This window comes from Pogona vitticeps, chromosome 3 (assembly GCF_051106095.1).
Source record: "Pogona vitticeps strain Pit_001003342236 chromosome 3, PviZW2.1, whole genome shotgun sequence".
NCBI lineage: Eukaryota > Metazoa > Chordata > Lepidosauria > Squamata > Agamidae > Pogona > Pogona vitticeps.
The window spans coordinates 36,187,648-36,215,285 of record NC_135785.1 but is presented as its reverse complement, the minus strand read 5'-3'; the positions used below and the strand labels follow the sequence as shown (position 1 = coordinate 36,215,285).

Sequence of the window (27,638 nt, the reverse complement as noted above, 5' to 3'; positions counted from 1 at the left end):
TGGTTATGTCTCAAGGTTATGAGATATTAAATAAGGTCTTTAAGCCCTTTAAAAGGACTATTTGGAAAAAAAGTCAAAACTATATCTAATACAAGCTGGGAGTGATGGGAGTTGAAATACAACAGATCTGCAAAGTGATGGCATTGGGGAGAGTTGAATTAAAGGGCTGGCTGCAGCTTAAAGAACTGAAGTGAGCCACGCAGGGCCATGGAGAAAAATTCAGAGGAAGTTGCACTCTACTCATGATGACATACAAGTACTACATTTCTGAATGACACAGGACTAGAAGTATTTGATACTTTTTAATAACATGGAAATGAGCTTGGCACAGAAGGCCACCTATGATTATGCAGAAGTTCAGGTACTTCAGAAGGTAAAACTCAAGAGACAGTGAAACAGTGTTCCAAAAGGCCTTAGAAATGGCAAATCATTTGAAGAAACTGGAATATACCTGAAGGGAATGAGATAAAATGAAAGCCCAGGAGTCCTAAAGACCCAGACCACAAGAGATCAAGCTGTGTTTGACAGTACAAATAAAGTCTGAAGAAGAGACAGAATTGTACTTGTCTGAGATTTTTGAGTTAACAGTCTTCACAGAGTGTAGCGAGGATGTACATGGTTTGCCTGTTGCACTCTTCACTGCAGTTTTGCTGAACGCCAGTTTTTGTTTTTAGAGCACCGCATGTAGGAGGGACAGGCTGCAAACCTATATATGCCTGGGTGTACATACTGTTGACTTTGCTCATGAGTAAAGCTATACAGGATTGCACTGAGGAGGAAGATCTAACAATATTTGAATTTCAGTGTGTGTGTGTTTTGTACCATCATGTTGCATCTGACTTTTAGAGACTCTGATAGGGTTTTCAAGGTAACTGAGATATTTAATGAGTGGTTTCATCAGTTTCACCTCTCCCCTTGAGTTTCCATTGCTGAGTGAGGATTCAAATCCAGGTCTTCTAAGTTGTCTGTCATTCTATCCATTACACCTAGAGAGTTCTCCAGAGCTCCATCAGTACAGGAGAAATCTCCCTTCCTCTCTGCCCAAAAGGCACACAATTTCAAAATTGTGCTCCGTATGACCCACAAATCAGATGAGAGATAACGGGCTGCAAAAGTGGGAATCCTTTCCAGTGATGGATGCCATTCCATCTGTGGACATGCACAGCTAGATGTAGCACTCAGACTTTTTCCCAACGTTTTCCTGGGGGGATATGTGCAAGAACAAGAAAATGGAGAAGAAAGGAAAAGAAAAACAGGTATTGATGAAGATATCGATGCTATTAGATTACTGAACACTGGGGTTCAGGATTGCACAGACAAGTGTGTAAACTCACTCTACTGAAAAAAGAGAAGGCTTAAATCACTATCAAGTACTATGAGGGTTCTGTCTGTGGTAAATGACCTGTGATAACAGATTCACACATAAAAACCATTCTAATGCTACTGTGAATGAAAGAGGAACCAGGATGTCTGGACTAATATAACCTTGACTTGAAAAAAACTTTTTAAATAACAGATTTGTAGGTCAAATGGTGCATGTCAGTAACCTTCAAGTCCCCTTATTTTTAAATACATTTTGGAGAGCAGCATCTGTCTTAACATAAAGGACAACAAAACAATGAGTGATGCCCATCTATTCTCCATTATTAGGGCCAGACCATATGAAAAACCTGTGTGAAAGATAGCTTTTAGAGGAAGAACACTGTGGAACCTGGAAAATGAATATCATCACAGTGAAGGTCCAGCTCTTTAGGTGCAAATGCCTTCATTTGCTTCGAATAAAATTACTTCAAACTTCTTTGATTCAGACCTCAGCTGCTCTGCTAACTTCTATGGGCTACTTACTACTCAGTAAAATAAATGCATGGTGATTTGGAAAAGAAGGCCTTGCTGCTGAACATCATCTGGCCCACACAGGGAGAAAGGGTGAGTTAAGTTTCCTCAGTGTAGAAGGGCTCGGCAAGGACAGGGAAGCTGAAAACTTATTTGCTTTCTGAAAGAATTAGATCAAGTTGGCTTGCTTTGACAAATGGTCTGAAAGCTGTTCCTAGAAAACTAGTACTTGCAAAAACCTATTTGAACCAACTGATTGGTTCAAAATTGGGAAAGGAGTACGACAAGGCTGTATATTGTCTCCCTGCTTATTTAACTTATATGCAGAATACATGATGCAAAAGGCTGGACTGGATGAATCCCAAGCCGGAATTAAGATTGCCGGAAGAAATATCAACAACCTCAGATATGCAGATGATACCACTCTGATGGCAGAAAGTGAGGAGGAATTAAAGAATGTCTTAATGAGGGTGAAAGAGGAGAGTGCAAAAAACGGTCTGAAGCTCAACATCAAAAAAACTAAGGCCATGGCCACTGGTCCCATCACCGCCTGCCAAATAGAAGGGGAAGATATGGAGGAAGTGACAGATTTTACCTTCTTGGGCTCCATGATCACTGCAGATGGTGAGAGGAGCCACGAAATTAAAAGACACCTGCTTCTTGGGAGGAAAGCGATGATAAACCTAGACAGCATCTTAAAAAGCAGAAATTGTGGTGCTGAAGGAAACTCTTGAGAGTCCCCTGGACTGCAAGGAGAACAAACCTATCCATTCTGAAGGAAATCAACCCTGAGTGCTCACTGGAAGGACAGATCCTGAAGCTGAGGCTCCAATACTTTGGCCATCTCATGAGAAGAGAAGACTCCCTGGAAAAGACCCTGATGTTGGGAAAATGTGAAGGCAAGAGGATAAGGGGACAAAAGAGGATGAGATGGATGGACATTTTCATTGAAGCTACCAACAGGAATTTGACCAAACTCTGGGAGGCAGTGGAAGACAGGAAGGGCCTGGCATGGTCTGGTCCATGGGGGTCACAAAGAGTCAGACATGACTTAACGACTAAACAATAACATTCAGTTTTAATGAGTAATTAGTTACAATTTTACTTCCAAGGCAGCATATATCTGCCATTAGAATAAAAAAATATTTAAAACACCTTGTTTTCTGTTTTTCAACAGAAACATCTGAATGCTGCAGGTCACCAGTCTCTGATAACAAAACATTCCTTTTTCTATTATCTCCTCAGTAGAGATGATTTGGTGGTTCAAATGTTCGAAAAAGAATGAGGAGACATGGGTTCAAAATCTCACTTGCACAGGAAACTCATTGTGCGTCCCTGAGGTAAGTGCCTTCTCTCAGTCTAACATATCTCACAGCATTATTGTAGGATACACTGGGGGAAGGGAGAGGAAGATATGTTGTCCAGAGCTCACTAGAAAAATGGCAGCCTAAAAATATCCATAAAACTCAAGAATGCAACAAAATGCACAGGCTGAGCTGTGTGATGTGGTATAGAATTGGCCGGAGAGGAGAGCCAAGCAAGTAAGTTGTGTCAACAATGGAATGGAGGAGGTAGGTGCACTTACGTTGAGAAGCCCAATGAGGTTTACTGAAATTTCCCCGAAACATCTACACAGACATCCTAAGGAACCCTGTTATCACTGAGTGATTTTATGAACAGAGAAGATTAGCTTCTTCCTTTCCAGGATCAGAATATGATCACTCTACTTAAATGTGTGAGAACACAGTATTAAGTGTGGCAAAATACACATGCCAAGCACTAGTCAGTTCAGTTGGTCTTTAAAAAGAGACACTATCAATATCACGAAGATTTGCACAGTTATTATTATTATAATTACTCCAGAAAAAAATCATCACTTTCAAATATATATTTTTTTACAAAATTACACTTAATTGGCCAGATACTGACCCAGAGTTATATAAATACCCTTCAAGTGTTCTCATATAAGTTCCTTAGAATTAAAAAAATGTGATTGCTAAGAGTTGTCATACAAAAAAAAATAAGCATTCAATCTGGACAGCCAAGAAAGGTTACTATAAACTATTAAAAATTATATAAAGTGTAGCACACATATATTTGGTTAAATATATGGTGCTGTGGCTGGCCTTCATCTTGAGCACTGCATAGATATAATCCCTTTTGGAGCTTCTAGGTAGAGGAGGGGGTCCATTTTTTTCAATAACATCCAGTACCAATAAAACGGCCAATTTTGTATCTAATCTGGGATGCAGCATCTTTTGAGCCTTCTAGTTAAAAGGCAGGCTTGCTCATATATTCTTCCATTGTCTGCAACAAAGAACAATAGGGATATTTAATGCAGTTATTAGAAAATATACAGAAACTCTACAATGCAATTGGTTCCCTAACAAGTGATGCTTTGAAACGATGAAAATCCAGAGGGTTGCAGCTAATTTGCAAAGCTAATTGGAACTCAACAACACAATTTGCATGAATGCTGTAAGGCTAATCCCCATCTCACCAGTTTAGTTTTCCAGCCTGGTAGGGTATCTGAGATCTTAAACATCATTATCTCTTAACTGCTCAAAATAATATTCATTATTTGCTTTGGTGTTAAAAATGAAACAAAAAATTTAGAAACCATGAGGTCTGATGGGAATAAGCATGAACATGGGCAGTAGAGTGACATTCTGAATAAAAGATAGTTCACATATCTCTCATATGTTCCTAAATATTAATAAAGGCTAACAGATTATTTTTTAAAACCCAAAGATTAAGATTTCCAAGAGTTTAAGTAATGAGAGGATACAAAACAAATTAGCAGAAATATATATTTGGCTGAAGTTAAGAGCAGTTCCCTATTTTGGCAAAAGTATATTTCAGTACCAAATTTAAGATCCTTTCATTAAAATGCTCAGTCATTTTCCCCAATCTTAAAGTAATGCCATAACCCATGAAAAAAATAACAGAAAATCTAGTAGATTTGAGGCAAAATTCTTAGACTCAAAGAAGCATGGAAGTTACTTTATGACTGATTTTACTATGATTTTGTGCTCAAGTTACACTGATTTTCTATTAAATACAGGGCACAAAATACTTTTCCCATAAAATTGTTGGAATTTTTGCAACCTTGCATGCTGTGTTTAGTAGGTTTGCCCAAGAGAGAGATTTCTGGGCTGGGGTGACTGTCAGTTTATCCAGCACTAATCAATTGTTCCTTCCCTATCTCTGATTTCAAAGCCCCTTCTCTTAGCTGAGAGCTTTTCCCCCCCTCTGTTGAAGTCTGTTGTTGAAAGCAGTCAAATCTGCTGTTTGATCTGTTCAATTATAAGTAATTATAAGTAATTAAATTTTATTCTTTACTTATGTCTCAGGGTGAATTGTTGAGGCTGTAAGTGCCAGTTAATGAGAAAGGGGTGGACTTTGGAGTGCATGAAGCTTTTCTGTTCTATGAATTCCTGTCCTTCTGCACAGCTAGAGGAATTTAACAAAAAAACAAAATAGGAAAGGGTTGTACAACATGCTAGGATGTCACCCTTTCAATTTGCTTTGGCTTTCAGTTTAGTTAGCAGTAAACAGAGGTTTTTACTGACAAACAAACCCTGGTACAATAAAAAAGAGGCATCTTCGTTTGTAATGGAAGTAGAAAAAAGAGAACATTATCTGAATATTCTGTTTTATAAATGGTAGAGCTGAGGAGAAAGAAAAATCTGTAGTGCTGGCAGGTTAAAATATGGGGACTGCTTTTTCCATAAATTACATAATTTTTTAAGTTTACAGCTTCTAGAAGCCTCTAGCCAATACGGTGCTGAGGTGTGGTGGGGTAGTACAGTGGTGTCTCAACTTACGAACTTAATCTCTTCCATAAGATGGTCATAACTCGAAATGGTTGCAAGTTGAAGCACCATTTCCCATAGGAATGCATTGAAATGTGATTAATCCATTCCGGCCAAAGGGGAAAAAAACCAAAAATCAAGCAAGACTCATCGAAAATGGGGGGAACCCAAAAAGCAAACAAACCCTATAACACCCATCGGAAATGGGGGGCAGGGAATCAAAAAGCAAACAAACCCTGCAAGACCCATCGGAAATGGGGGGGACCTAAAAAAGCAAACAAACTCTGCAAGACCCATTGGAAATGGAGGAGGGAAAGCAAAAAAAAAAAACCCTGCAAGACCCATCGGAAACGTGAATCCCTGCAAAAACAAAAAAGACTGTAAGACCCATCACAGCACAGAAACATAACCCCCTCAGCCCAAACCCATGCTGCAAAACACACCTGGAACAGGCAGTTTTAAAAAAGCAGAAGGCAGCACCTTACGAGGCAGTCGGAAGCCTCCTCCGAACGCACACTCTCTAACTGCTGGGGCGAAAGAGCTACAAAGAAGCAGCCTCTTCGCCACCAATATTTAGCAGCTTGAATTCCCCCCTTTTTTCCTGCCTGTTTTCCAGTCGTAATTCAAAGCTCTGGTCGCAAGTCGAAGGAAAATTTTGCGGCCGCAGCTGGTCATAATTCGAATCAGTCATAAGTCAGGACGTTCGTAAGTCGAGACACCACTGTAGTAACACTTCTTCAAATATAACTTGTTAGTTTTCACTGTGACACACTGCTATTCATTGTTTTTGCTAAAATACACAAAGATAGTTACCACATGGTAGTTTTAAAAGGTAGATATACCTTTTAATATATATATTCTATCCTGCTTCAGTGCTGGGTCATGGGGTGACTTAAAAATGATTTTAAAACACATACAACCAAGAATCAATCCATTAAGGTATAATATGGGAGAGAGTTTTTCATTTATTTTTCATTTCATTTGAAATACTTGGCTTTCACATTCTTACTTCTGTTTTTAGCACCTTCCCCCCCCCGCTTTTCTTCCAAGATATGTTTTTAATACCTTCTTTCCACTTCTCTGCCTTACCTCTTGTAACATGTCAGCATCTTCTATTGCTTTCACTGCACTTTTTTTGGATGTTTCTTGAATTTCCCCTCCCATTAGAAATTCATCAAGAATAAAGTAGGCCTTTTCAAAATTGAAGATGATATCCAGCTCACATACCTGGAAAGGATTACAGATAAAAATATTCAGATGAAAAACTACAGCACTGAAGGCAGCAGTGTGCAGAGAATCATCCAAAACCTGCTGCGTGTGTGCACCCTTGTGGTGGGCATTGAACAAGAAAAATACAAAAGTGAATGTAGTGAGACTGTGAGATGGGGATATTTTGAAGCTTAGAAACATTCTAAGAGCATTCTTGCTTCCTTAACAAGGGAAAACAGTGAGTTTTACTCTCCACTATAGCCACATACAGGATTGCCCACATATTACTTTTACAGTTCTGTACATTTGTCCTGATAAAACTGCACTGTCTGATTATTCTGTGTACTTGTTATGCCATTTTGGCCAGAGTCCTATTGCTGATTTGCAGTTGCACAAGGGACATAGTCTTATTGGTAAAATCCTTTTCAGTAGTGATGTATTTGGACACATGCCTGATAGTGTGACTGGTTGTGTCCTGGGGTGTCCTCTGTGCATCTCTGTACTTCTACTGTGTAGCAAAAAGAATTTTTTTCCCAGAAATTCAAAACTTGGCAACATCAAATACTAAAAAAACCCTCTAGAAACGAAGTAGAATACATCGCCTCCTGGAGCCATCTGTTCCACTGACAAACAGTTCTTATTGTCAGGATTTTTCCCCTAATGTTTAGTCACAATAGCCTCTCTTGTAATTTAGATCTATTAATTCAAGTACTACCCTCTGGTAGTCAGCTTGCTCCATCTTCCATATGACAGCCCCTCAGATATTTGAAGATGATGATCATGTCACTTCTCAGTCTCCTCTATGATAAAAATGCCCAGTTTTCTCAACTATTCTTCATAGGCTTGTTGTCAAGACCTTTTATCATCCTGATCACTCTGGACATATTCCAGGATCTTAATACCATTCTTAAACTGAGGTACCCAGAAATGGACACAATATTCCAAATGAGGTCTGACCAGAGCAGTATAGAGTCTTGCTCTCATTTTCTTCGATCTGGACACTACACTTCTATTGATGTAGCTTAGTATAGCATCAGCTTTTTTGCTGCCAGTAATCAAAGAGAAAAGGCTGCTCTAAAGCACTGTGCACCACTGATAGGATTCGGGCCTCCAGTGTCAATGCTGCATTTCATGACCAGTCTTCAAAACTAATGATTTGGACTGTGGGTGGGGATCATACCTCCCACAGACTGCATTCCCCCCCCCCCAGCATTTCCTGAAGCCCCACTTCACCCTATCTGAAAAACACGCCACTGAAATTTGACAGGAAATTATTCTACCAAGTTTGTGCAGAAGCTGGGGGGGCATGTAAGGCATACATTTGGTTTACTTTACATGCATTGTAATTATTTGCTGCTGAAATGTGGCAGTAAACCAAGAAGACCCCATTTAAAGCAAACAAGTGCAACCTGGAAAAGAAATCTTCATGGCAAGAAAAATATTTGCTGGAAAGGTTCAGCCTCTGTTACAATGTATTTAAAACAAGCAATATGTTTGATTCAAATTATTTTTATCCAAGGTATTGTTAACATTTAGAAATAAAATATACTACCGAATTTCAACAGTGGGGTATATGGTGAAATGTGTGAATTTGTGACCAATTGCAGCTCCTGGGGAGAAAAATATGGCCTATGCACTGAACAAAGCTGCCTCAATTTAGGTAAAATGCAGGTCTATCTAGAACAGGCTGAACACCCCCCCCCCAAAAAAGGGTAGCTTGTCCTGCTGGCTAACAGAAACATCTTAATATCCAGTATTACTGTCATTAGACCAATTCTGAAATCATAAAATACTTTGCAAACTTATGAGGTCTTCCAAACTCTTTATCAGTTGAAATCGTATGTAAAATAAAGGCAGGAGGACAAGAAGAAGAAAAATGGGCTGTCCTTCGAGCCATGCAATTTGCACCTGATTACAGTTTCAAGGAATGAAATGACAGGGGAGTGGGGAGCTGAAAACATTCCCATCAGACTGTGACAGGTAATGAGATGGTTTCAGTTTATACTGTACTTGAGACCCTCCCAAGGAGTTCTGAGAAACAAACAGCACATTTTTGAAAGTTAAAATCCAGCAAAAACAGTTTCCTTGGTTTGCAGGGAAAAAAAACACAGGGAGGGGACTCCCACTAAACAGTACTTCTGCCTTATCAGGTCAGAAACTCAATATTTGTAAAGCAATTAATTATGCATACTTGTACAATGAACCCCTAATGCCCAAAAGCCTTCTACCCCAAGGAGAACCTCTCATACCATAGCTCAACTCATACCTGTGGGCAGAGGCAATAATGAACACTTAACATGTATCTGATTAGGAAAAAGTAAAAGGTATTTGACAGCACTTACATTACCAAAATACCGGTCCAACAGCTCAACGTAACGATGGACAACTTCAAGGGCCAAGAGTTCATTATCCTGGTCTTCTATTGCACAGCAGAAGTATAAACTAGCGTACCTAAATTGCAAAAGTGAAAAATATGTCATCATCTGAATAATATTCATATGTGACTGGTTTTCCAAGCGCAACATTTTCTGTAGTAGGTTTTTACATCATCAGTTTATTTGTTTTAAAAACAGGCAAGGTCAGCATTTATAATTAGAATTTCCTTACATAGCTCCTGACTTCATTCTCAGTGCTAATGAAAATGAAAGGATGGTCTTAATCACAGATCTGCAGAGCCAGACAAAGGTAGATTTTAGGTAATAATCAGATACGACAATTATGAGAGTCAAATGCTTATATCTTACTACATCAGTCTTTCTCACAGTTCTATATTTCATGTGGAGTCTGGGCCAATAATTCTGAAATTCGAGACCCCAGATGTTCTTGGACAACAGCTCCGAAAAGTCTAGCTAACAGCCAGTGGTTGGGGGCTTCTGGGGCTTGTAGTCCAAGACTATCCATCAGGAGTCCTAACTTTCTGAACTTCTGATCTAGGCCTTCAGTTAAAAATAAAACCACTGTGAGGCAATTAATTTCAACGGGCATGTTTTAAAGGTCATTTTTCCCTTGAGAGGTGTTCTCCGTGTTCCATTTCTATTGTGTATTATGTGTTGACAAGTCACATCTGACTGCAACACTAATAGGGTTTTCAAGGTAGGTGAAATATTTAAGGAGTGCTTTTACCACCGACACCCCCTGCTCCAGCAAGCTTCCACAACTGAGTGGGAACTAAAGCCTAAGTCTCCTGAGTCCTCTCTGCCATTTTATCCACCACACCAGACTAGGTACAGTACCTTCATTTTTTATTACAGGGCTCCTTCAATAGACTTCTGTAACCACAGCTGCCTTTTCCTTTCACTGGGAAGTAATGCAAGTATTTTTTAATGAAATGGGCATTCATCTTGTTTGCCAGTTCATCCAAGCAAAGCAGACAAGCTAGCCTTGATTTATAATCAAGCTATTCTTCTACTAATGACAGGATGTTTGAAGGGAAAAAGTTTACTCTATGTTGTTCATTCTCCTCTAAAACCTAATGGGATGTTACAGGATTTATATAAAAAGCTAACTTATAAAAACTACTCACACCTTTTGTAAACAAGCTTGAGGTCTTTCCAGTCAACAAAACTGCTCATTTTTTGATTCCGAGCCAAAATAATCTGCACAATTTCTCGGGTGATCTTCTTCCTCTCTTTTTCAGGCAATGTAATAAACCATTTCTGAAGTCTTAATTTCCCTTGTCGGCTGAAGAGCAATATGAAATGTATCTAGAGTGGAACGAAATAATTCAGTAATACGGAAAGAAAGACAGCCAACTTTCTTAAACACTGCATTTCGGATAAAGTCTGCCCTTTTCTTTTTTGGTGAAATACTTTAATTTTTTTAAGTTACAATATACAAACTTGAAACGATGATCATCATCATCTTATAATCATCATCTTACAACTGCAGAGTTAGAAGAGACCCTATGGATCATTGAGTTCAGCCCCTGTCAAGGAGGTACAGTGGGGAATCGAATTTCCAGCCTCTGGTTCTGCAGCCAGATGTCTAAACCATTCAGCTATCCAGTAGTTCATCTATACAGTAAGTATACCGATTATTATTATTATTATTATTATTATTCAGAAACGCTAGGCAGAGTCAACGTTATAGAAACATTGACTGGCATTATATAACAGATACAAGTTTTAACCCCAAACCTATGTATCTGTTAAATATCAGTGCAGTATGTACCGGTATGTTATTCCTAATATTGTTGTTTTTGTTATTATTTTTTATTAAAACTCTAATAATCCATTGCCATTGGCTTGACTTGAAGCTGAAGGAAATTCAAACTATCTGGAAGGTTTTTAGCTTGCTGCTCATGCTATAAAATAAGACAAAGGGGGAAATCCATCCTAAATTATACACTTCTAAGTCCCACTAGAAGAATCAAGATTTGTCATTTTAGCTTTTCAAAACAGTGATAGAAAATAGGCACATACAGATAGGAATAAATAATCTTAGAACTGCTGAGCTGGAAGGGACCCTATGGATCATTCAGTCCAGCCCCTGTCAAGGACGTGCAGTGAAGAATCAAACTCCCAGCCTCTGGCTCTGTGGTCAGAAACCTAAACCACTGACCTATCCTGCAGTTCTGCTAAGGGAAGAGGTAGGCAACTATGGACTCCTGGATGTTGTTGGACTGCAGCACTCTTCCCCCTTCATCGTTGGCTGAGCTGAGTAGGACTGATGGGAGCTGTAGTCCAATAATATCTGGAGCCCTCCCCTCCCCAATTAGGGGAATGTTAGATTAGATTAGATTAGATTAGATTAGATTAGATTAGATTAGATTAGATTAGATTAGATTAGATTAGATTAGATTAGATTAGATTAGATTAGGCACCCTTCAATCTCGAGAGACTATGGTAATGTGCTCTGAATAGAGAACTTGGAACAGCGCCTAGTGCGGCTGAGAAGGCCAATTCGAGAGTGACAATCTCCTTCCACAATGAAGACAAATACAGTCTGTCCCCTGTCCAGCTCCCTCATTTTGCTGCCTTCGGGACTGCCTCTTTGCCTCGGCCTGCTGGACAAGTGCCTCTTCAAATTGGGAGAGGCCATGATGCACCACCTGCCTCCAGGCTGAACGCTCAGATGTCAAGGTTTCCCATCTGTTGTCCATTCCTAAGGCCTTCAGATCCCACTTGCAGATATCCTTGTATTGCAGCTGTGGTCTCCCACAGAATGTGGAGAAATACAAAGCAGTTAAATCTTCTCTCAAGTCTCCTCCTATTCTTTAGATAGGTGAAACGGGAGAGACAGAATGTCCATCATGTAATTCCACCAGGTTGCCTTGCCAGTCCCATTGCACATTTGCAAATCTGAAGTTCAGAATGGCCCAGAATCAGAAATTACAAATTAATTATGGTTAAATATCACAATTTGCTCTGCATATAAAACAATTCAAAGAATGTTTTATTGTTCGCATGACGTAAAGGTTGATTCAAATCAATTCAGCCCTTTTTACTCCCAAAGCAGCGTTTTTTTTCCTCTGCTATGGGGTGGGGTTCCACTTTTTCAAGCCGGAACTATTCAAATGAGCTTTTACCCACTTAGTTGTGATAAATTCTTGTAACATTGGGGTGTCTGTGTCTGTAGTGACATACGCAGTTGTGATGTGCTGTTCACAACTGGGGAAACATAACCCACACTCTTTCCTCTCTTTGATTGTCCTCCAAATTCTTTTTTTTAAATTCTTACATATATGAGATTAGTGCTAGATTACCCTATCACTTTATCTCTGGGTCACCATCATTATTATTTCACATATTTATTTCCTGTCAGTTCCCATTCAGATTGGCAGAGACAGGACCATAGGAAGGAAGGATTGGCAGAGGTGGGATCAGAGGAAGGAGGAAAGAAAAGCAAATCACATCACATGCAGTATGAAAAGTTAACTCCCAAATCAACCTACAGCCCCTGTGTGAGCTCTGACTATTATTTCAAATGTAACACAGGCTGCAAATCAGTGTAGTAACTGTTGTAGTCATATGACATTCCAAGTTCCCTGCTCCAGGAAATCTGCACTCCACATAAGGGATGAACAAGTGAGAAATGTAACAGGTCCATGATGGGACTCACATCCCCAAATGTTTCCATTCCTCATTCTAGAATGAAAATTTACTCTCTCTTTTTTAAACTGCAGTTCCCATAGAGTGGACAGTAGCTCACTGGGGATTTCTGGAAGCTATAGTTCAAACAAGTAGATTTCCCAAGCTTCAGTCACTGCTCCAAGTCACCATTTGTATTATCCTCTACTAACAAAAAACAAAGGAAGCCTCACTTGAATTTAACCCCAGCCCATTTTATACATATCATTAGAATTTTGCACTTAACATCTAATCTGATTAAAAGATTTATAGTAGCAGTACTGGTGAAGGCTGGGTAAAAAAAATATTTAATTGTGCTTTCAGAGCCTAAAACAAGAAGCACTTTCCAGTTTCACTGACACCTGGCCCTGTTGATAATATTCTCCAGCCTGGAGCAATCAATACATGGTCCAAGAGGAAAGTTCAAAAGCTGCAAGCAAGAGAACAGTCTGTGCGCTGCTGAGCAATCTCCCAGCCATGTAACATAATTAAAAGGGAGATAACAAGCAAATTAATTAAGAAACAATCCTTGATGTTAATTTGGCTCTTGTACCTCAGTAAGAGGTATGTCCACCTATATGAGACTTATGGTTCTGAAGAGGAATGAAGGGGGTCTGGTTCTGTTTTCATGCAGGGGACTATACATGCCTCCCCCTGCAATATAGTAGAGTTGCCATTGGATACCTGCAATGTTAGAGCAATACTACTATGGCTATAAGAATGGCAAAGAGTTTTCTTATTGTTAAAACTATTGATCCTATCCCATCATTTGAAAATTAAAATTTGCAATTATTATTTCTTCACCACTATTAATAAACAACCATTGCAAGTTAGTATCCAACTTCTCCAGTCCCATATTCAACCATATCTGCCATGATGAACCCCTTGCAGGGGAGCATTGGGCAACTTCAAAGGATTTGGGGGGCAGCCTCCCACCCTCTGGGACCTCCTGTGCTAGATAAATAGGATACTAAGAGGTATGACACTCAGAATCAATCTGGTTGAAAACTAGAGGCCAAAGCAGTGGTTACATGAAAAATATTTAAAGAAAATATTTTAAGAAAAGCAAGAACTAATAAGAAACTGGAAGAGTTTAAGGACATACATGTAGAGAGAGATAAACAGACAGACAGTTGTCAAAGAAAGGGGCATAAAGAAAGCAGGAAAAGAGTTTGGTTTGAGAACTGGATATTTAGCCTTATTTGGTCTTACTGACAGAATTTAGTGGTCTATGTCAATAGTGTGACTACTCAAGAGAAGAAATCATTCTGGAAACTGGTGCTATGCTTTTACTGCCTATAATATTCTAGGAAAGCTTTTTATGAATAATGGAAGAGAAAAAGATCTGTAAACTTAATTACAAAAGTCCATAGAATTGGCTGCCATGTCTGAAAATCTTCCTCTCTCAATAAAATGGCACAGAAAAAAGGAAGAAGATAACTAAGATTACCAATCTGCATCTAGATCTAGAAAAGAAAAGATAGTTAAAACACACCTAGGCAAACTATCTAACTGTCACCTCCTCACCCAGAGCAGGTTACTTGCTACCTGCAGAGACGCTGTATTCTAGGGCAGAGTCAGAACTCAGATGGAAGGAAGCATTCAGATATTCTGTGAGCTGCAGCTCAAAAAAATAACTTTTTCACCTCTAAAAAGAACTGTTGCAGGAAAAAGGAACAGAAATTCGATTCCACTAGATTAGTCTCCAACACTTGAATCCAAGTCATAACCTGTATTACAAATTGCGCTCCTGTCTGTTTTCTCCTCTTTTTTTCATTGTTTGAGCCAGTGTAACCTGGTCATTGGCCATGAGCAAAGACTTAATAATACAACATTTACACATAGTTAGTTAAACAAGTAAAGGGAAGATCTATTCCCAGCTGGTAACAAAAGCAGACAAAAAGCAGATCCCTCCTGCTCAAGGGCAGGAGGGATCATAGGCTGATAAGCAGAACAAGGGGACAGGAACACAGATACTTGGCAAGGGAAAGATAGCCAGTTGGCCATATGTCTTGACATATTATAAATTGATTTTCCACAAGGTTTGCACATGAACACAATGGACATGGTGAATTGAGATAATGAGTTGTTTCTCATAAATGAGGAATGGGATCAGATAACTGAGATTACATTCAGAGATGGCTATTAATGTTGTCCTACTGCTAGCTTGCAGCAAAATGTCCTGTTTATCATTCAGTCGGTTCTATTGTTCTCACACTCTCTCATATACGCACTATAATATGTCGCTCTCCTGTTATCTTTCCTACAGAGATTGCATGTGCCCTAGAGCTAAGGACCTCATCTTTCTTGTCAGTCTACATTTATTTTAATAATCAAAAGGCAGGCTTGTGATATGTAAAAAGTGAATACTGTAATTTCTTAGGCTACCTAACTATAATGTTATGAATCAGAGGCCAGCCTAATTGGCACGTTGTCCAGCAGCTCTTCTCTTACATCAAGACCAGAACGTTTGGAACAGTTACAAATCGGACTACAGCCCTCATAACCTCTCAGGCAGCATAGCCTTTGACTTCATAATTCTTTAAAACCTTGTTTGCAGGATTTGTGTACAATATCTGGCCCGATATGAACACATGGTAAACTTGCATAACTAAGAAGCATATGTGTTAGAAATAGGTTTGGGTTCAAATAAGAGCTTAGGTATCAATTGCTGTTGTTGTTACAAGCTGTCAAGTCAGAACCGACTTATAGTGACCCTGACAGGATTTACAAGGTGAGTGAGATATTTAAGGCATCGTTTCACCAGTTCCACTCCCCAAGTGAGTTTCCATGGCCAAGTGAGGATTCGAACCCTGTCCTCCAGAGTACATATCCATCACTCTGTCCACTACACCACACTGGGAATCTACAAGTATCAATTACTTGTGGGAAATAGTTGTTCCTCAGAGGGAAATGGATACTATTCCAATGGGGGGAAAAACCTTGTTTTTAATAAATGCCCCTTCTCAAGTTCTCTAACGCATGTCAAAAATGCTAGGATACATTTTGTGAGCTTGCTAAAGTTACTTTTTGAACTGTGTCTAGAATCCACCGAAGAGCATGGCAGTGTGATCTGGAGGGAGCTCTCAGAAAACATGAGGCGTTCAGTACTTCCAGCCATGTTCAGGCATTATAAACTGTATAGACTATTTGTGTGCAAAGGACAATGTCCTAGCCCTGACCACTTTTGGCATTACATCTGTCACACTCCTACTTGCAGAGAGTGCCAAGTATGAAGAGGGAGATCCCTCTTCACGTAGGCCAAAACCCTGGAAAATAAGGTGTCAACTAACATGAAGAGCCCCTGTGGATACCTGAGGCAGTCCCTCTTCATACTCATCATCTTCATATGCATAAGGGTGAAAAAAAACACCAGGAATTAGATAGAATGCTACCCTCTACATGTGAGCTTTCTACCTAGTTAATGCTTGAAAAAGGTGTTTTGCTATAACTCTTCTGATAATCTTAGAGCTGCAGAACTGGCAGGGACCCTATGAAACATTCAATCCAGCCCCTGCCAAGAAGGCACAGTGGGGAATAGAACTCCCATCCAGAGACCTAAGCCACTGAGCTATCCCTCAAATTCAGCTTCTAACTTATCACAGTCTTTCAGTCATGACGAATTTTTTGGAGCATCTAAGGATAGAAAGTTGGAACACCACCATAAACAAAGCCAGCTCAAGACATTTTGTCCAGAAAATCCCATTTGCAATAGGACTTGCCTGGGTCAGAGAAGCGAATGTCCCCTCCCAAATCAGACACAGTCAGGTTGTTTTGCCCCATGAGGCAGAAAACATCCAGAAGCAACTCTTCTTTTTCCTGACTGTAAGTCTACAATTACAAAGTAAATATCTGTTCACTGTCCTTTCATGACATCCCAAATCTTCTGCAATGATAAGGAAGTGGGAGGCTTCCACTTGGGGCTGCTTGGGCCCCTCCCAGTATTATGGCATATCTCTAATGATATGAAAACGGCATAGCTGGCTCCAAGATGTTTCACTGCTGGAGCCAAAGGACAAGATGGCATGTAATCTCCTTCTGACTACAGCAGCTGACCAGACTGGCAGGTGCCTCTTACATCAGCACTGGACAGAAGTGTGCCTTCCATTGCATCTGAGGAAACATGTCAGCTTAAAAAGACACACAGAACCAGCTCACACATATGGGCACACATATACCCCGTAATATACTGCTACAGTTCCCCACCTTCAGCAGCTTCTGTCTCACTCCACCTAAGGCCAGAAGGAATGTCCCAGCTTCAGCCAGTTGACTTTGTTTATATTTATTTATTTTATATCCCGCCTATCTGGTCGGGTCAGGACCACTCTAGGCGGCTTGTATATTGTATATTCTTGTATATTCAAGAGTGATGCGCCCACAAATAAAGCCGACATGGCACTTGGACAGGAGATGCATTTGAAATGTAAGAAACCACTTTACACTAGGTAAAACTCAGTGGAAGGAGCTTTAACACAGTGGTAGAACACATACTTTGCGAACACAAGGACCAAGGTATAATCTTCAGCATCTCCGGGCACAGGTAGCAGAATATCTTACTGGGTATTGTCAGGTTGGGATTGGCAATGCTGGGCTAGATATACTAAGGATCTTACTCATTGTAAGGCAGCTTTCTATGTCCCAAAATTATCGTTTCGGACGACAGTTCCCAGAATCTCCCACCCAGCATGACCAGCTCCACTGGCTGCTCGTCCATTTCCGGGCACAATTTGAAGCACTGGTTTTAATCTACAAAGCCCTAAACAACTTGGGTCCAAGCTACAGTAACTCAAAGGTCATGTCTTCTTTATCCTGCCTGGGTACTAAGATTATTAGGATAGGTCTTGGTCCCACCTCCTTCACAGGTGCGTTTGGTGGGGACACAGGAGAAGGCCTTCTCTGTCACTGCTCCCAGAGTGGAAGCAGTGGAACTGCCTCTCACAGGAGGCCAGACTGGCCCCATCTCTAACATCCTTCCACAAGCAGGCAAAGACCTTTCTCTTCAGTTAGGCTTTCCCTGAGTGCCTGGCTGCCTGAGTGAGGTTTTAAAATGGACTGTTGTACCTTACTGTTTTGAATGTGTTTTGGTGCTACTTTTGTTTTTTAGTATAGAATTTGTTTTGTTTCTTCTTTTAGAATTTGCATAAGATTTTAACTCTTAAAATCTTGAAACACTGTCTTTTAATACTTTAAGCCACCTTGAGTCTTTTTAAAGAGAAAGGCAGAATTTTTAAAAAATCAAATAAATAAATAAATTTATTAAGGAATTGTAGTCTTTTCCAAGTTGCGGTAAATGTTCATCTAGCAATCCGGTCTATTCTGACTGGCAAAGTGGCTCTCTGGGGTCTGAGGGTGAGTTTTGTCCCATCATCTGGACACCTCTTTTTAAAACCCAGGTGTCAAAGATTGGACCTGGAAAACAACTTCTTATGTTTCAGATTATCACCCATTTGTCTTGTTTCGTGTTGGCTTTATTTGTGTGTACGACACTCTTTAAAGAATCGAAGAGAACAGAGCTGACCAGTTAAAGCGAGGACATCAGAACAATGCAAGTGTTCCACCAGAATATTCCGGCTTCTCCCATTTCCCTTACTTCCCTCTTCCCAATTCATGGGTCCGGTCAGCAGTGACGCTGCCACCAGAGAAAGCAGCACACCGCTGCTCCTTCCACTTTGTACTTACAAAAGAGGCACAGACTCTCACAGAAGGTATAAAAGCAAAGCTCCTGGCAAGTGTCACCAGACTGCTACTTTAGAAAAGCAAACATGAGGGATCTACCCACCCTTTCCAACTGATACTGTGTGTCAAACAAAAGTATTCAGGAGCACCACTCATTGTGTGGATTGCTTGGTCTATTCAAAAGGCAAAGTCAATACAGAGACAGGAAGAGACAGAAAAGAGAGAGGCACAAGTGAAAACTTTTACAACAGCAAACATACAAATCAAGGGTCAAAATCCACCCTGTGCCATTTCCTGCCCTTGAGTTTACAAATGGAAAGAACCACACAGAGCAATTGGGTGGACAGACGAATAGGACATCGATCATGAGTTAAACCAGACAGAGCCAGATATGAGCAAAACGTACGTTCCCCGGTCAGGAATGTTGTCCAACACCCTGAATAACTTGGCCACCTCCATTGTTCAACATACGGGCTTTTCTAATTTGCCTGTCTTTGAATATTTCTACACTGGTAGTACTACTCCCTTCCTGACCCCAACTGCTTACAGACTAAATGCATCTTAATATTACTGAATAAAAAGAATCACAGAGGAGGTCCAAATTATCTGGTAAACATATGTACACATACAACTACAGGTGGGAAAAATCTCATGAACCAGTTTTACCTAGAACAAGATTCTGCCCTTACCTGTGTCGATTAGTCTGGTGCCTTCCCGCTATATAGAAAGACAGCGCTCATCATCCCAAACAGCATGCTGTTGGGCGAATAATGGGGGTTGTAGTACAGCAGAGAGCACTGGGTTGGGTAGAGAATTGCCTGAATCCTGACAGAGAAGCAAAACCTATCCATTGAATTTCAACCCAAACTAATAAAGTTCTATTGCTGCAAAATTACTGCCTTTCATTAGAGCAGCTTTTTGTGTCCTAAATGCACAACTGGGAAGGAGAGGAGGGGATAAAGAAGACCTCAAAGTATCAGCTGAAGAAGAGTAGATACCTTGGTAGGAAAAATATTCCTAACAAAAGTCCTTGCCAAAGATGAGAAAAGTAATGTTTTTAGATTACAACTGCCTAAATATACAGTACCAGCTAGCAGGGCCAGTGAAAGTTGCAGTCCAAGGCACAAAAAGTAACTTCTCCTATCGCTTTCCCTTTCACACCTGAAAAACTTGCCAACGTTTATGGCATAAAAATTTAAACCTCAAACATCTTCGCGTGGGGGCGCGGCAGCTGCTCCTGTTGAACAACTGCCTGTCTCGCAGCTGTTGAAAGCACAGAGACAGCCGGAAGACTCCTCACCGATCCCTTTGGCCCCACGCCTCCCTTCTAAACACTCTCCGTTTCTTTTGTTTGTTTGCTTTGTTTTGTGTTTTCGAAGGAAGTTGAAATCGGATTTTCTTTTCGGGTTTTCAAACCGCTCCTGTTTCATAGCCTTAGTGCACACGGCCTGCCCCTAATGAAGTTATGCCCAGGAAGAACCGTCTCTGGGCTGTTTCCCCGAAAGAGGAGTGGATGATGGATCAGTTTCCAGAGAGAAACTGGAGGCGATCCCAGCGCGTCCCGTATGATCTGCTCCGTCCCTCTTTCTCCCCTGCTTGGCAGCGCATCCGAGAGAGAGAGAGAGAGATCTTGGAGAAACAGGTAAGAAGGAAGCGAAGTTTCACTCTCTCTCTCTCTCATGGCCCGATCAAGGGGGGGGAGCGCTCCCCCATCTCACCTTCCCTCCCTCCTTCGGCTCAGAAAGTCCGCCAGGCGTGCAATTTCTGGGCACATCCAAGAGGTCCGCGCGGCGCTCAAGGGCAAAAGCACGCCTCGCCTTGGCGGTACCTGGCGGCGACGGCGGCTGCACCTGGCGGCGGCAGGTACTTCCTCCTCCTCGTCCCCCCCTCCCCGGCCGAGCTCTGAAGCGGTGCCCCCCCTCAAGCGAGCTTGTCGCCCCCTTCCCCAATGGCCCGCGCCCCGACGGGACTCACCATGGCTACCAGCCCAGGCCAGCTTCCCCGGGGAGGCACGTCTCCCCCCCTTTCTGCCCTGTGCGGGTCTCCCCCCTCCCCCCCGCCGCTGCCACAGGTGAACTCGCTGCCGCTCGCCTGCCTTTCCCATCATGCCCTAAACTGAAAGTTTTATGACTCCACCTCCCTCGCCTCCCTCCCTCCCTCCCCGCCGCCCCCCCCCCGGCTGCCTGCCTGGCTGCCTGCCTTCCTGTCCGCCCTCCCTGAGGCACCAGCCCTCGGCCTTTGGAGGCAGGATGGGTGGTGCCAAGGGGGTGCGGGAGGGGGAGGAGAAGGGTGCTTTGCAGTGGCCCAGAAAAGAAACAGATCTCTCTTTTATTTCCCCTCCCTCCCCCCCCCCGCCTTGTCTCTAATTTGGGACTGGCGAAGGTAACCTGGAGATGGCCTCTACCTGCACAGATTTTCCCAGTGGCTCGCCTGCTTCGGGGAGATGCTGCCACGTTTGCTCTCCAGGGTTGCACCAAAACGAGAGAAAGGCCGGTCTCAGCCCGGAAGACCTTCCCTTCAAATTTAGCTGAAGGGAAAGGGTGAAAAATTCAAAAGGTGAAAAGATTGAAGCAACAGGTACGAAGAAGGCAGGTGAATGCCGCTCCACATCCCCAGGACTGTCTCACACATGAAGCTGGGACAACACTGAGCTTGCCGGTATTTCCAGTTCTGGCTCCCAGAATTGGAGGCCCTTTGGGCAGGATACGCTCAACAGACAACCTCCCTCAAAGGGGTCCGTATAACCTGTCCAGACATAAAGAGCAACATCGAAACTTCCTTTTCTCTTGTCTTCTGGCAAACATCCAAGATTTCCCTGTGGTGGTCTCCTATATCTAGAATGCTTGCTCCACAGAAAACCCTAAATGCTTTTAAAAAAATAAATCTGAACTGTGTTTGGGTCATTTTAAACCAGACAGTTAAATCAGCAACATCTGCTTCACATGATACCATATTAAGTCGGGAGGTGAAATATTTGTTGGAGGAATATTAGATGGAAGGTTCAACATTTGTCCATTTTTATATGACATTTTGCCTTTTTAATTAGATCAGCAGATGTTTTCAAGGTCATAGTGATCGCTTTTGGCTACAGCAACCTGGAAGACCTAGGAAATGCAAATTATTATATAGAATAATGGCCATCAAGTCCAACCACCTGCTTAATGCAGAAATACAAATTAAAGTATATCTGGCAGATGAATGTCTCATTTTCTTTTCAATGCTTCCAGCCTTGGAGCACTCACCACCTCCCAAGGTAATTGGCCCCACTGTCATACTGCTTTAAGAGGAAGTTTTTCCTGATATTCAGCCAAAATCTGGCTTATTGTGACTTGAGTCCATTACTATGTGTCCTGCACTCTAAGATGGTTGAGAACAGATCTTGCCACTCCTCTGTATGACAATCTTTCAAGTATCTGAGGAGTGCTATCATATCTCCTGTATCTTTTCTCAAGGCTAAACATGCCCAGTTCTTTCAGTCTTTCCTCATAAAAGTTGGTTTTCAATCCCCTCATCATCCTTGTTTGCCTTTCTCTGAATCTGTTTTAGTTTGTCAGCATCCTCCTTGAAGTACAGTGTCCAGAAGGGGACACAATAGTCAACATGAGGCCTAACCAGTGCTGACTAGAGGGGAGCTAATACTTCACAGGATTTGGAGATTATATTTTTGTTAATATAGTCTAAAACAGCAATTTTTTGCAGCCACATTGCATTGTTGGCTCATATTCAGCTTGTGATCTACAGTTCCAAGATCCTTCTGACTCACAGTATTATTGAGTCAAATATCCCTCATATTGTATCTGTGTGTTTGTTTGTTTTTTCTCCCTAGGTGTAAAAAATTGCACTTGCTCCTTTTAAATTTCATTCTGTTGTTTTCAACCCGATGCTCAAGTCTATCAATATATTTTGGAATGTTTCTGTCTTCCAGGTTATTAACTATTCCACCCAATTTTGTTTCTTCTTCAGATTTGATAAGCATTCTCTGCACTTTATCCAAGTCATTAATAAAATTTTGAAAAAGCACCAGGTCTGGGACTGAGCCTTGTGGTACCCCACTTGAGGTTACCTCCTCCCAATTGGAGAGGGAGCTATTGATAAGCACTGTCCGAGTCCGATTATGTAACCAACTATGTATCCACCTGACACTTGCTCTATCTAGCCCACACCTAGTTAATTTGCCAATCAGAACATCATGGGGCACTTTGTCAAAGGTGTTGCCGAAGTTAAGATACATTACATCTACAGTATTCCTGCTGTCTACTAGAAAGGTTACCCAATCAAAACATGAGGTAAGATTAGTCTGGCAGGATTTGTTCTTGATAAAATCTGTTTGCTTTTGATTATTATGGCATTGTTTTCAAGGTGATTGCAGTGTCCACTTTATAATTTGCTCCAGAATTTTCCCTGGGATTGATGTCAGGCTGACTGGTATGTAGTTCCTAGGTTCCTCCTTTTTGCCTTTTTCTGAGAGGGACATTAGCCCTCTCCCAATCATCCCGCACAGCCATTCTCAACAAAGGTCATATGGCCCCATAGGGGCCCCTGACCCATTTGAAGAGGGCCACAGACTAGAAACAATTCTTCATAAGCTGCCTTATAAGGTTTGTTATGCAACTTATACAATCCTGATTCAGCCAGTATTTCTTTAATGCTGTGTTTATGGCATGGCAAAAAAAAAAAGGTTAAGAATGACTGATTTAGCACTTTATCCAGCAAAATAAGACATTGGTTCTCAGAGTTCTTCAGCCAGTTTCTCCAGTACTATTAGAGGCAGTTCATTGGGCCCTGGAAATTTGAACTTGTCCCTTTCTGGCACACCAGGTCTTTGGGAGAAAAGTGTCTTCTTAACCATCTCCTTTGGCCCCTCAACCTGGCTGGATTGCACAGAGACGTCATTGGGACATGTCTGAGGTTCACAAATATCTGTGCCTCCCTGTACCAAAGACTTTTCTGCCACCTCCTTGGCAGAGACACAGAAACCCTGTGAGGCTGCCTGCTACTGTTTCATAGTGTCAGCGTTCAACAAGGCAGCTGTGTGACAGATATTTTGTGTGTGTGTGTGTGTGTGTCTGTGTGTGTGTCTGTGTGTCTGTGTCATAGTAGTACTGTAGTTGTATTTTCCCCTCTCAGTAGAAGCTACTGCAATGGATGCAGGCAGCCTTCCTGCAGCCTTCCTTAAGTGCCTACTTCTACTACAGCCATGTTTTATACTGCCTGTAGACTCTACCCAAAGAACAGCATCTGATTCTGCTACAGCAGAACACAAGCCCTTCATATGAAAATCACATACAGAAATGAAATCAATTATCTGTCTGTATACAACAAAATCTTATTTCCCTGCCTAAAGGGCTCAATCCAGGGTGGATAAAAATCCATGATTTTTTTAAAATGAAATTGATTTAAATTACAGTTTAAATTTAATTTTTTTTACATTGAAGTTGCCAAAGTGTTCTATTTAAATTGTGATTTAAATCAATTTGATTTTAATCATCCACTCTAACTAAAACTAATATATATCCCTTTGATTTATAATGTATTAATCTATGAATTTACTAATCCTAAATCTTATTCTGTACTATATTAAGTAAACAAGACACAATGAGATGTAGAGAAGGTAAATGTAAATTGATGGTTCAGAAAAAGATAAAGAAAACTACTGCAGTGCAGGCTTCTCCCAGAGCATATCCTAACAGCAAAAACACAGTGAATTTATAAGCAGCTATGCTTATTTTTCAATTGGAAATGACCAATGTGAGAAAAAAATAGCTTCTGGTATCTGTGACTTGTTTTAGAGATCATTGGTGCAGACATGATTTAGAAGTTTTGCTCTTGCCCCAGCCTCCCTACCTTAGGAAACCCATGACTCCCAATCAGGAGACAATGAGTTGTCTGCTCTAACTACACTTGGTACTAGAATGTCCTTAAGCTACATTTCTCAAGAAATCATTCCAAGATACCTGAGAAATAGGTTTCACTTTCACTTCTTCCTCTAGCAACCTAGCTTTTCGCTTTGTAATCTATAGGAGTAAATGGGACTCCAAATATTAGGAATTGTTATTATGGACATTCAGTACTACAGTCTCTGACTGTGGCATTATTTGGTGAACTGAACATTTCAAATCGGAATGCACATCACTAAGTAATCCATCCCCAGAAAGATCAGGATCACACACACCAGAAAGACCACTGTCAATGACCCATGACAATGGGTGGAGAAGAACTGCAGAAGCGGGATTTTCACTCACTCATCCTCAATCCTTTGTCCATCTAACGAGCCTATTCAGACCAGGGGGAAGAGAAACCAATGCGGAGGGTATATCAGGGACTCCTACCAACTCTCCTCAGACTGAAGAAGCGAAATGTTTCAACCTAATAAGAAAGAAGTTGAGTTGCCATGACTCAACTTACATATGAATTAATCTTGCCTTGAAAATAGAGACAGTATTTTTAATGAAAAAATAATTTGCCTGTGGGATTTTTATGTTGTCATGTGCTATCAGGTTGCTTCCAACTTATGGAGAATAAATTAGTGACAGCAGTGGACTTTTAAAAGAATATATATACTGTACATAATGCTATTCTGAGACATGCAGTATGGTTTTCCCCTGTGGCGGCAAATTTTATTATATGCATTGATGTTGTTTAAGGAGAATCTTTGTTATGCGGAGGTGTTCATGCCCTGAACTACGTTCCTATAATGCAATCTGATAGTGAGATAACTTCAAAACTATAACTCTAGTACCTGTATGAATACAAAAAGTAATTGTTATATATTTTATATTCACTTTTTGGGCAAAGAAGATAGGAAGAGGACTACATTACATTTTCTTTTGTCTTGATTAATTTTTTTAAATTGTCAAAGTAGATTTTCAGCTTTTATTAACAGTGATTATTCACTGAAATGATTACAACAAATCATAGTACAGTATTATTTTGATTAAATACTTTTTAAAAATTGTTATTGTATTGTTGCCATCCTTTCAACTTGGTTTGCACTGCTTCTGCTTTCTTAAATGAATCAGTGATGGGTCTAAAATGCAGCCCATGCTCAGATCAAATATATATGACATTCTAGCTTGATTTGCATTGTAGAATTCATGATCCACGTAACTGAAGTGTTCAAGTCTCTCTTTTCTCCTGTAAGATTAGATGTCAGAGCAGTGGTACAGTTGTGTAGAAAAAGAGCAATTTGGCTAGCTGAGCAAGTTGTACAGGAATGAGAAAACACATCTACCAAAATCCTCTCCTCCCCCTCCTTTGTTTTTGTCAGGCTGCTGGACCTGTCATTCTGTTCTTTCTTTCTTGAGCTTACTTTTCAAGTGCTTCCACTGTGATTAGGGTGTGACTTCCCCTATGCTGACGATACTTGAATAAAGCAACCAATTTCAGAGAAGTGCCTGAAGAACTAGTTTTAGATGAGAGAATTCCAGCAGTTGCCATTTTCCAGAACCCTACATGACAACCTTCATCAGCAAATACTTCCCCCTCTCTCACACTTCTGAGTCTACAATATTACAAGACAAACTCTATTACTTTTGGTCCATGTCAGATGTAAAGTTGCTTCTGATCACATGGTGACATGCCCAGTTTCTGCTTTTCTTTTGTAAACTCACTGGCAAAAAAAGGGAAGAAGCTGAGATCTCACTAAATTTCCAGCTTCATTTGTTTAATGACCAGGACATATAATTGTTTAGAAATGGAGTATGACACTACTAATAAAACTACTTACTGTACTGTATTTTTCTGTGTATAAGACACTCCCATTTATAAGACTCCGCCTGCTTTTCTAAACCAAAATTAAGAAATCTTAACTTAGCTTTGAGTATTCAGCCTCTGGGCTCAGAATGCTCGGACATTACAAGTCCCTCTTGCATCTGAGCCTACAGGCTCCACCTCCAATGAGGTGTGCTCCAATTGGTTTGTTCAACATCAGCTCAGGTGACTTCCATAAAGCTTGTGACTGGAGGAAGCTAAGTCTCCTGACTGTTGGAAGCTAAGCCTCGCGATTGAAGGGTTGAAGCCTGTTTACAGACGCAAGGTATGAGCAGTTTTGTTCTCTCCTTAACTTATTTCCATGTATAGGGCGCACCTCAATTTTTAGTGTAATTTTAGGAAAAAGTAGTGACTTATACATGGAAAAATACAGTAATTGCATATGCTCAGAGTCACCACTTCCAGGTACTCACAAAACTGAAACTAGGCTAAAATTGATCACTGATGGACATTCTCTTCAACTGGGTGGCCCTGCTTCAAATGAACTTTACCTGCGTGAGCTCTTTTCACACATGTCCTGAATCAGCCTGATATTATTCTTTAGCTATTTTCTCCTTAATTCTTAATAATTATGTGCCATCAAGTCAATTCTGATTTACGGCAATCCCTTTTCAGGATTTTCCAGGTAAATAAATAAATATTTCCAGGTAGAGAATACTGAGAACTGGTTTACCATTCCCTTCTTCTATGGGTGCGCTGAGACTGGCTGGTTTGCCCAAGACCACACAGGCTGGCTCTTCCCATAGGAGACACAGTGAGTAATTGAACTCCCAACCTCTGGTTTTACAACCAGGTATCGCAATGACCATATAGGCGGGGTATAAATAAAATAAATAAATATATAAATAAATAAACCACTTAAGACAACAATTAAATGTATTTAAAATTCAGAGGCTGTCTGTAGAAGTAATCTTAACCTCTCTCTCATTGCTCTTTGTTATTGGATTAAATTCCTCTCATCTAAAACCAGAGTAATTAGCCTCAAATTCTGTTTCCTGTTTGGTGCTTCATTAGCTTGATATAGTTGTAACTTCTGTTTCATCTGACTGTTGTATCCTATGCCTTATCTTAGGCACTAGAATATTACTTCTTCATTCACTTAGCATCCTCAGACCAAATGAGTTTTTAAGTCTTCAAGGCATCTGAAGGATTCCAATTGGGGAGTAACTTGCTGGTTTACTTTACATTCATATGCAACATCCTCATTCAATATTACCTTTGTCAAGGACACAGGACTCAGTACACAGACTCCTTCTATACCTTCAAG

At 40.7% G+C, this 27,638-nt stretch overlaps 1 protein-coding gene across 1 annotated transcript; it reads right to left on the bottom strand.

Moving 5' to 3' along the window:
* Positions 1-3,221: 3,221 nt before the first annotated feature.
* On the bottom strand, positions 3,222-20,697 carry AP1S3 (adaptor related protein complex 1 subunit sigma 3). The gene is made up of 5 exons (XM_072995973.2): positions 20,576-20,697; positions 10,383-10,561; positions 9,200-9,308; positions 6,738-6,875; positions 3,222-4,140 (listed from the first exon to the last, which is right to left on the bottom strand). The coding sequence occupies exons 1-5, from the start codon at positions 20,576-20,578 to the stop codon at positions 4,105-4,107; spliced, it is 465 nt and encodes a 154-aa protein (XP_072852074.1). The 5' UTR covers positions 20,579-20,697; the 3' UTR covers positions 3,222-4,104.
* Positions 20,698-27,638: the final 6,941 nt, after the last annotated feature.

Excerpts from the sequence above, each read along its gene's own strand:
- AP1S3 (XM_072995973.2), bottom strand. Across the intron at positions 9,309-10,382 it reads CTCAAGCTTGTTTACAAAAG|GTACGCTAGTTTATACTTCT; the intron begins GTGTGAGTAGTT and ends TTTGCAATTTAG. Across the intron at positions 4,141-6,737 it reads ATGCTGACATGTTACAAGAG|ACAATGGAAGAATATATGAG; the intron begins GTAAGGCAGAGA and ends TCTTTGTTGCAG.